This window comes from Notothenia coriiceps, unplaced genomic scaffold (genome assembly GCF_000735185.1).
Source record: "Notothenia coriiceps isolate Sejong01 unplaced genomic scaffold, NC01 NC01_scaffold00002200, whole genome shotgun sequence".
Classification (NCBI taxonomy): domain Eukaryota; kingdom Metazoa; phylum Chordata; class Actinopteri; order Perciformes; family Nototheniidae; genus Notothenia; species Notothenia coriiceps.
This window is the reverse complement of record NW_011334901.1, coordinates 60,123-70,100: the sequence shown is the minus strand read 5'-3', so window position 1 is coordinate 70,100 and position 9,978 is coordinate 60,123. Positions and strand designations below refer to the sequence as shown.

The following is a 9,978-nucleotide window of genomic DNA, read 5'->3' as shown; positions in this document are numbered from 1 at the left end:
ACGGGGGGGGGGTCGCAAATAATTTCAGAAAAAAAATTAATTTCAGAAAAATAAAATAAAAACTTTGAGAAACACTGCGCTAGTGGACTGACAAAGAAAAAAATGTCTATGCAAATGTTATTATTAATAATAATTGAAAACATTTTTTTTATAAAAAACAATGTTATAATTTTTTTATTTTTTATTTTCCATTTTTATTTTGTAATCATCTCGCGACCCCCACTCTTTGGGAACCCCTGTCTTATGTTATATCAGTGTTTCCCATACATTGATTTAATTTTTTATTTTGGTGGTCTAATATTAGAGGTCTATTTTATAACCCCATAAATCACAATTATATAACCACAATAACACAAAATCATATTTGCCCCTTTTTTTTTGGGTGATGTCATAAAATATGATGACAGACGCTTCATTTAAGAACCTCAGTAAAAAAAATGTATATATTTATAAGTATAATATTGATTTATCTTGTTATATCTCAATCCAAATCATAACCACCATGTTAACTACTCTATTGGAGCAAAGAGCAACGTTTTGGTGAGCAGCAATCATCCATCATGCCTTCATTGGTTGATCCCATCGCCAATTGGCACAAGCTCACCGTCTACAATCCAATTATTACTCGTGTGCTTTTCTTCTCTATATTTAATAAGTTAGCTTATTCTTTTTTATTGTATACCTTTTTTTTTTTACCTGCTAAACCACTTTTTGCTGTAACGCTGTACATTTCCCTGCTTTGGGGCTAATAAAGGAATTCTGATTCTTATTTTGTGCTTGCAGCCGATTTGTGCGATCTTCAGTAGAGGAGGAAGAGGAGGATTGTGAGGAGACGCAGCCGTCAAAACAACACGCTGTCAACGGCAACACCACTAACGGAGTTCTGGAGGAGGGGTCGCCCAGTGAGTACCCTCATTTGAAGCCAGAATACTTTAAAAACAATTGATTGATGAATGTGTTAATCACTTCAGCGTTGCACTTGGCAAATCTGGGGTTTATGTGGTTTACATTTGAACCTATACAAATATCTAATATTTTATATGTTGATTTATATTTTGTATTAATAATCTAAACCCTCAAGTATTTAGTTGTTACATCTGTAAAATAAATGAAATTAGCATTAGCCTATAACATGTAGTGGAGTAAAAGTATAGAATAGTAGCATAATGTGAAAATTCTCAAGTAAAGTAAAAGTACCTACATTTTTTTACTTGAGTAAATCTACTTTGTTACATTCCACCACTGGAAACATCCTCGGTGCTTTACAACGATCTCCGTCCTCCCTCAGGCGAGATGGAGACCGACGAGCAGGACGACGAGTCGAGTCAGGATCAGGAGCTGCCCTCCGAGAACGACAACAGCCAATCAGAGGACTCGGTGGACAACGAGCTGGAGAACGGCGTGGTCGCTCCGCCAAACTCCACCAAGGCCCAGCAGACGGCGGGGAACAACAGGAAGAGACTATTCACATTCCAGTTCAACAACATGGGAAAAACAGACTTCTCCCTCATCAAGGAGGACACCCGGCAGATCCGCTTCGACGAGGGACACCTCCGACTCAGCGGTAGGCGGGGGGGCAGGGGATAAAGAACTCATATTGGGAGGAAAATAAACCCTATACTTCCAATCTGTTATTTATGCAGGGTTACTGTGACAACGATTGATATTTAACAACGCATGGATATTTGCAGCACATCCATTAATCATTATCACCAGAGATAATGACCCTGTAGATGCAGGGGTGAAACAACATCCTGAAAGATGATGATTCTCCTCGTCTTACTTGTGAATTCTGTCCACTTTCATTCTTCACAGACCGCTCTTATCTCTCCTTGGACTGGGATCCAGAGATGAGGAAGAAGTACTTTGACGAGAGCGTCGTCGAGGTAAAGCCAATATCAGAAGACGTTCTCCGATACAGATATCGAACGTTACCGTGTTAATGCAGCAGAGCGTGCAGTGTAGAAGAAGTTCAGTCTGCCGTCGTGTTTAACGGTATGGCAGGTTTTCTTAACAGCTGCATGTGTGTTTACAGGACTTTGAAAAGCACGAGAGCATGGAGTACAAGCCTCAGAAGAAGGCTTACTTCAAGCTGAAGGACTGCATCGAACTTTTCACCACCAAGGAGAAACTGGGAGCAGAGGACCCATGGTGAGGAACGCCACACATTCAAAACATCCTTACAATCAGTACACAGCCAAACAAATGAGGTCCACTGCATCTGCTCCACATCCAATGCCCTCCTGTCCCGTAGGTACTGTCCGGACTGTAAAGAGCACCAGCAGGCCACCAAGAAGCTGGACCTGTGGAGTCTGCCCCCGGTGCTGGTGGTCCATCTGAAGCGCTTCTCCTACAGCCGCTACATGAGGGACAAGCTGGACTCCCTGGTGGATTTTCCTCTCAAGTACGCACACAACAGGCAATAAAACAACGTTCATCCAATCCTACACTAATGCACCAATAGGAATGAGTCTTAGCCCGGAAGTGAGTTAGCATTTTAGCGCTAACGGGATCATTTGTCATTAAACACAAGCCGAAGACATTTTCACATTTAGTTCTCCGACATAAAATAAGTCAGTAAATACCCCACTGCAAAATGTTCCGGTTGGCCTATACAATTCATCATCCCTGCCCCACTATACACCCCTGCACCCTAAGAGCGTAATTAGAAACACGTCCCACGATCTGATTCAGTAAAAATAAGCTTCATCCAAAGGGGTTCTGCCCCCACAGCGTATATTTAGTCATTGCATGTCACATGACCACTGACGGTACACTGTGATGTGTTTCCTGCAGAGACCTGGACATGTCAGAGTTCCTGATCAACCCCAACTCCGGGCCCTGCCTCTACGACCTCATCGCTGTGTCCAACCACTACGGAGGGATGGGGGGAGGGCACTGTAAGATCCAGCACACAGCATGACTGCCTAATGGTTCACTTTTATTAGCGTGTACCTTCACACACTGCCTCGATGCAGCACGGTCCAGAAACATGCTCTGCAAATATAGCATTTCTCATATTCCTGACTCATTAGGGACTGAAGCAACCTGTAAATATCACTCCAATAACTGGAGATTGCTGCACTTTAAAGTTATTTTTTAACTACATTAGATTAGATTTCTCTGTCGAGTCTAAAATGATATGTTATTGTAATTATAGCCAACCAATGCTTGGGTCCCCAGTAGTTTTGACGGGCACTGAAGTAGATTTACCATACTGTATTGTACTTTAATAACTGTAATCTATTACTTTTTTAAGTGTTCAAATGGCACATTTAGACTTTGTATGGGTTTGTTTACTCACAACAAGGCCCCTCACTAGCATCTCTGTTTGGGTGTTCCTAAAACAAAATGGCAAAAAATGTATCAAGAAACAGCAACCATATTGTACTGAATGGTACTTTGAATTAGAAATGCAGGTGTAAGTGGTGTGTAAGTACAGAATGATACACATGTTAAAGGCAAACTAATGTCTATTCCTGTCTTGGCTCAGACACGGCTTACGGCAAGAACAAAGACGACGAGAAGTGGTACAACTTCGACGACAGCAGCGTGTCTCCTGCCAGCGAAGATCAAATAGTGGTGAGTGTCCTCGTTGGCAGCGGTCCTTGTGTGAATTCATCTGAGGCACTTCAGCTGGACACAAACTAGAATTTAATCAAAGCAGTGCACTTCTGAGGTTGTCACTAATTGGGATTAATGATTACATTGCTGATATATCAAAGACATCCAACTGTGTGGAAACAGCACTAACAAGGAACTGCGCGGGTCTGTAGCGGTTGCTGCTCCTGGACAGCTCTTGATATACAGTAATTGGCACATGGAAACAAAACACTGAAGTCTCATTAGGATGTGTTGGTCGAGGCTTTTCCACCTCACTACACACTGATGATTCCACTACATCTGCTGCATTTCCACCTTTGGTTTTTGGAAAAGAATGACAATGCGTCTTTAAACACAATTTGACATAATGGTTGAATTGTGTTCCACAGAAATCATTGTAAATAACTGCTTGTTTATTAAATATTTGTTACTTGTATCATTTTCTGAAAGACTGTAGATAGTGGCAAAGAGTGTGATTGTGCTACTTTTACATTAAATATGAGGTGTCTGTTTTCTAATGCAGGTTTTTATCAAGACATGAAGAAATAATAGATAATAGCTTTTCATAGACTCCCCTTTCATGTAGTGTTTTACATCGTTTTCTGTTGCATGGAAATGGTCTGCAAAGGCTAAAATGATAAGGCGATACATGTTACTCGGGAGGAGGACATACACTATACACTACATACAGTGATAGTGAGCACTTCTCCTTTGCCGAGATAATCCATCCCACCTCACAGGTGTGGCATATCAAGATGCTGATTAGACAGCATGATTATTGCACAGGTGTGCCTTAGGCTGGCCACAATAAAAGGCCACTCTGAAACATGCAGTTTTGCTTTATTTGGGGGGGCCTGGGGGGGTCCGAAAACCAGTCAGTATCTGGTGTGAGGGTTAGGATTAGGGTTAGGGTCAGGGTTAGGGTTAGGGTTAGGGTTAGGGTAATGTTGTGAATCGAGTGGCCTGTGTTCGTCGTCCATAACATACGCCTGCCCATACCATAACCCCACCACCACCATGGGTCACTCGATTCACAACATTACCCTAACCCTAACCCTAAGCATCTTGATATGCCACACCTGTGAGGTGGGATGGATTATCTCGGCAAAGGAGAAGTGCTCACTATCACAGATTTTTTCACATTTGTGAACAATATTTGAGAGAAATGGTTAGTATGTAGAATTTTTTTTTTAGATCTTTGAGTTCATCTCATGAAAAATGGGAGCAAAAACAAAAGTGTTGCGTTTATATTTTTGTTCAGTGTAGTTCTTTCTTAGTGGTGAAAATAACATATTTGCCGACAGTAGGTTCATCCACAAACATTTAGGCAGGCTCTCATTAATGCAGCATCGTCCAGTTGACTCATCAGGATCAGAAAATGCACAGTCAAGCTGGTTGAAGTAGAAATGAGTTATTTGTGCAGATAGCTAAGTCTATTTATCTGGTGTTTTCTTTCAGTCCAAAGCAGGCTACGTGCTGTTCTACCAGCGGCAGGACACGGTGAAGGGCACCGGCTACTTCTCTCTCGACCGCGAGGTAGACGAGGAGGAGGAGGAGGAGGAAGAGGTAAACGAGGAAGAGGAGGAGGAGGAAGGAGAAGATGAGGAAAAGGAAGGCGAGGAGAAGGAAGGCGAGGAGAGAAAGGCCGCCTCCTCCTCTCAGGTTGCCTCGTCCTCTGCCTCTGCCTCTGCCTCTGCCTCTGCCCCTGCCCCTCAGAACGACGAGGAGGACCTGAACGAGAACCGCCACAGGAAGAACGATAACGAGCAGGGAAATGGTGAGGAAGAGGAGGAGGAGGAGGAGAAGAAGCCGGCGCCAAATCGAGACGTCACCATGAAAACCAACTGAGGCAAACGAGGGACAAAAATAAATAGAGAGAGAGAGAGACTAGGATCTTTCCATCCAAAGCCATATGGACACACAGCATGGCAGCGGGCGCCACCAGCGGCTCAGACTCCGCCCCCTCCACAGGCGGGGGGGGTGGGGCAGCTGTTCGGTCAGGGAGCTGCCGGGTTACGCAACTCTTAAGAAATCAGGGCCCTCCTCTGTGGTCAGATCACTGTGTGTGTGTGTGTGTGTGTAAAGTGTGTGTGAGTGTGACGCCACGTCCATTCGTTTAAGGGTTAGCAGAATAAGAGTCAGTGAGCGACATGAGGGACGGACTCTTAATCTGCTTTTTGTGTTATTTTTATATCATTTTTTTGAGAGCAATGCATTGTTGGCATATCATTTTATTATCATTTAGATCATGTAAATATTTTAAACACTGAATTATATCGGGGTTTTTCACGATGCGCTGACACGTTTTGAACTTGCACAATCACCAACCATCCATGTTTCTTTTCTTTCTTTTTTTTTACACATATTATCGCCAGACACGCTGCAGCTGTTTAACAACAACGCTGACTCACAGGATCATCTGCCTTCAGTGATCCGGAAGGTGAGACGCGTGTACAGTGTGGACTTTAGGAACATCGTTGTTTTTTTAAACGTGTCGAACAGCCACACTTTGTGCTGCTTTTGCTGCTACTGCTGTGCATTTTAACACAGGTTACTTCTGCGTCGGCATGAACTTAAGCAAATTAAGGTCCTGCTTTTGTCTCCTTTATATAATAATGACAAGTTATCCAAGAGACAGATTTTTGCACATTTGACCTGCGAATATGAATCAGTAACATACTGTCTCACTCTGTCTTAAGCACAGCAAGTGTCCGCTTCTATTCTCCCGCTTTAAATGTATCCCCAGGTGTTGTTTTGAAGCTTTACCACGCCTCTGCTCTCTTCATCTCGGAGGCGCTGTGAGATTAGGAAACATCAGTGGTTCCACTCACATCAGATGGATCATCTCTTGTTGGGATCACCTCGGCCTTAACTCTTAATCTCAGACCCGTCGCCTTTTTCTTTGCACATCACCATCCCCTCACACACCAACACTCGAATGTCCGCTCCATAACGTCATCTCGCGCTGCTTCTTGAAACCCACAAGAGGGCCAGAATGTATGCTGAATGAAATAATGAAATGACCAGATGTAATGCATTTGATGCCTTTTTGATTATCTACAGGGCCAGATATGTCATTTTTCTCTCTCTTGGTTTGGTTGAATGTGATCTCCTTTGATATTAGCTGTATGAAATCATGGGTTCTGCTGAATGCGTCCCTTTGCAGAGGGGGACACAATGCTTCTCTGTGGTCCTGAGCTTTGAGGGAGAAAGGGAGGGGGACAAATCTGAAATCTGTGGGGTGAGTCTGCCTAAAAGGCCTCTGAGCTTCCGGGATCGGTAAAGGCGGGATATTCCTCCATCGATGTGATAAGCTATTCTCCACGGTGGAGTGTTTTCTTTTTGTTGCTCCAGTGTAAACACCTGCTGTCGCCGCAGAATATCAGACGTGTGCCAGGCCTTTCTGAGCATCTCCGTGCTTTTTGGACGACTCACCCCCCCAATCCCATCCTGACTGTGTGAGATTCGATCGCTATTATACAATACTGTACATAAGAGTTCACTCTGTGAGTGCACATTTGATAAAGTTTATTTATTTATATGTAAGCATTTAATAATAAACAGACAATATATCTAAAGCCTCGGAAAGACCTGAACTGTCGTTGGGGAACCGTGGCTCGTGTGTGTCCTCGCATACACACCAGTTTGCAAAGTCTAGCCTGTGCTCTCGTCAGGGAGGGGATATTTTTAAGAAAAAGGATGGTTCTGTTATGGGACTGTTTTTTTGTATGAAAAAGTATCCAGACAACCTTGCATGACGACATAACGGGGTTTCCAGGTTTGGCTGCACTTGAGTTCACTTGGGTTTACATTTGAAATGTGCATGTGTATTTATACACAATCTTCAATAAAGTTGTGTAAAGCTTCATGTGTGTCCTTTGGTTTTCTTCACTCTGCACTGCAGTGCCTGTATGAGGTGTGAGTGTGTCATTTTCCTTCTAGGCTCCCATCACTGTCTCTGAAGTATTTTCATAAATAATCAAACGTTCAGTTCTCAACTGGTGTAAGAAAAGGTTGCCGCTAACGGTAACAAAGTTTAAAGGTAAAAAAATGTTTTCATCATGATCAAAAGCAGGTAAAAGTCTTCTTCACAGCAGTAAGAATTCTTGCACTTGCTTACATCATTTCCCTTTTGAGATTTTAGCTTCTTTCAGCCCTCTGCTCTGGATCATGTCTCAGTTGTTGATTTTCATGTTAGTAATTAAAGGGTAAGCCCTTCACCCTCTTCCCCAGTGTGTGCAGCAGCTGCAGGCGGATCTGTGCGGAGGAACACTGTGTTCTCTCCGGGTTCTGACGGGTTCTCTGCCCGCTCTCAGCTGGGAGGTTCCCCGGAGCAGGGGCGCTTCCTCCGGACCAATAGGAGGGCGGAGAGGGGAGCGCGTGTGTGCAGGATAGAGGTTCACTCCCGAGGACAAAACGGTAACCAAGTACAGTGAAAGATTTCATTAACCAAAACCCAAATGCTATTTTAAATTGTATTATATTATATGAATTTATTACATAAAGATCTATTATGTAATAAATGCATTTAGTAAATATATTACATTATTACATAGAACACTGCATTTAATATATTAAATTAATGTTTTAGGGTCCGTATAACAGTAAAAAGAGAGAGACCAAACCAACTTACACTAGAGGAAACTATAATCGACTACCTTTCAGTACCGCAACGACCACCTTACGCAGGGAAACGTCGCTCCCACCTGTGGTTACGAAGAGACACAGGACTCGAAACTCCCTCTTTCCCTCCCCTGTTGTAGACTTTAGACACCCCCACTCAGACCAATTTTCCCGGAGACTCGAAGGCCCCTAGCCATTCCTCCCTATATAGGAGGTAGCTACACTATTCGATAAGAGGTGCCACCTACAAAAAGAAAAAACAAACGCAGGTCACATTTGTCCGAGCGACAGCGGCGTCTTTAGTCTGCACACGGTCCGAAAGACTCGTAAGGAGGCACGAAAACCCTGCCTGAGTGGGGGTGGGTTAGGTTAGGACTGACCACAACTCTAAGCTAGCGCATACTATGTTATCGACATGTATTCTTCAAGTGAGACACTCCACCGTGTAAACTACTTTCAAATAAATAAATAATACATTCGTAAATTATTATTTGTGTCTGATGATATAGATTTCGGAGCCTTTCTGGCACTTGACAGGCAACCCCTTTGGCACCGAGCACAACAACAAGGGAGCGTATGTGTGGTCAAGCGTTTCATCGGACACGAGAGCAGTCCCCTCCGTACTAAAAATTCTTTTTTCCCCTACCGAAGACAGATACCCTGACAAAAAAACATACTGTTCGTCATAGGTCTGTTGGGAACGTACTGCGAGTATTTGCCCAACAGGTCCAAGCCCGACGTGAACTCAAGTGAACCCAAATGTAAACTTTACACCGTGTACACAATAAATATCGTGTGTTAGAAGTTTATTTCAACACATTTCGAAGTACAACCACCAGGAAAACCACAAAGACAGTGAGACGTGACGCGTCACGGACCATACTCCACGACTCACGAACAGTAAGAAAGCGAAGATCGAAGGGTAGTGCACAGAGACCTCATAAAGTATTTATTAGATTTGCCAAGTCAAGAGTTGACCACATTCCTTTTCCAACGGCGATTGAGCCATTGTTGTCAAATTCGCCATTTTTTTTACAAAAGTAGTACTAGTTTTCGTCCATTTTCAGAAGAAGTGGTCGTCATTCTTAAGAACGTTGAACCGCAATGTAGTAAAGGGAAAACTCTAAAAGCGAAGAAAAGTCGAGAGACGAGACCTGAGTAAGAGTCAACAACTAAAAGGCAACAATCATTTAAGTTCCCATCTCGGGAAGTGGGAGAGAGGGGTCACACACGTCGTCGACGTCGCCGCCTAGACACGCCTCCTTGTGACACAAGAGAGGCCCAAGACTGCCCAAAGAGACCGGGCGAGAGATCGACCCTTCCAAGGGGCCTCGTCCCCGCGAAGCGAGGCCTGGGTTATCCTCCCCGCCTCTCCCCTCGCGCACACACGTCCTATCCTCAAGTGAAGGGCTCCTGTTTTGCCATTGGTTCATGCACTTTCTAAGAGTAATTGGTTTTGAGAGTTACGATAAAACAATTTAACATAATATAATATACTTACAGATAATGTATTTCTAAGATAATACATTATCTTACGTAAATCATTCTATATAAATGTAATAATGTACCTTGTGACGTAAATATATATATTTAATTACAAAATCTCTTTTTATCTTACTTATTAAAAACAATATAAATATATATATATATGATATATATGTTTTTATCGCAAAATATTTATAGTATTAATACATAAATAATGCGAAAAAACATATCATATATATATATATTTATATTTTTTTCATAACGTAA

General features: G+C 42.8%; 1 protein-coding gene across 8 annotated transcripts in view; it reads left to right on the top strand.

Annotated features, from left to right (window-relative positions):
* LOC104966186 (ubiquitin carboxyl-terminal hydrolase 15) overlaps positions 1-7,471 on the top strand; it is a 21,241-nt gene extending 13,770 nt beyond the window's left edge. For 6 of the 8 annotated variants that reach the window (XM_010795394.1, XM_010795381.1, XM_010795372.1 and 3 more), the window contains 8 exons: positions 784-902; positions 1,289-1,564; positions 1,816-1,886; positions 2,036-2,151; positions 2,255-2,419; positions 2,797-2,900; positions 3,494-3,582; positions 5,062-7,471. In XM_010795394.1, the coding sequence (XP_010793696.1) occupies positions 784-902; positions 1,289-1,564; positions 1,816-1,886; positions 2,036-2,151; positions 2,255-2,419; positions 2,797-2,900; positions 3,494-3,582; positions 5,062-5,451 (1,330 nt within the window). In that variant the 3' untranslated portion in view covers positions 5,452-7,471. The remainder of the gene's footprint in view (positions 1-783; positions 903-1,288; positions 1,565-1,815; positions 1,887-2,035; positions 2,152-2,254; positions 2,420-2,796; positions 2,901-3,493; positions 3,583-5,061) is intronic. The other 2 variants (XM_010795387.1, XM_010795365.1) reach the window with 1 other exon arrangement.
* Positions 7,472-9,978: the final 2,507 nt, after the last annotated feature.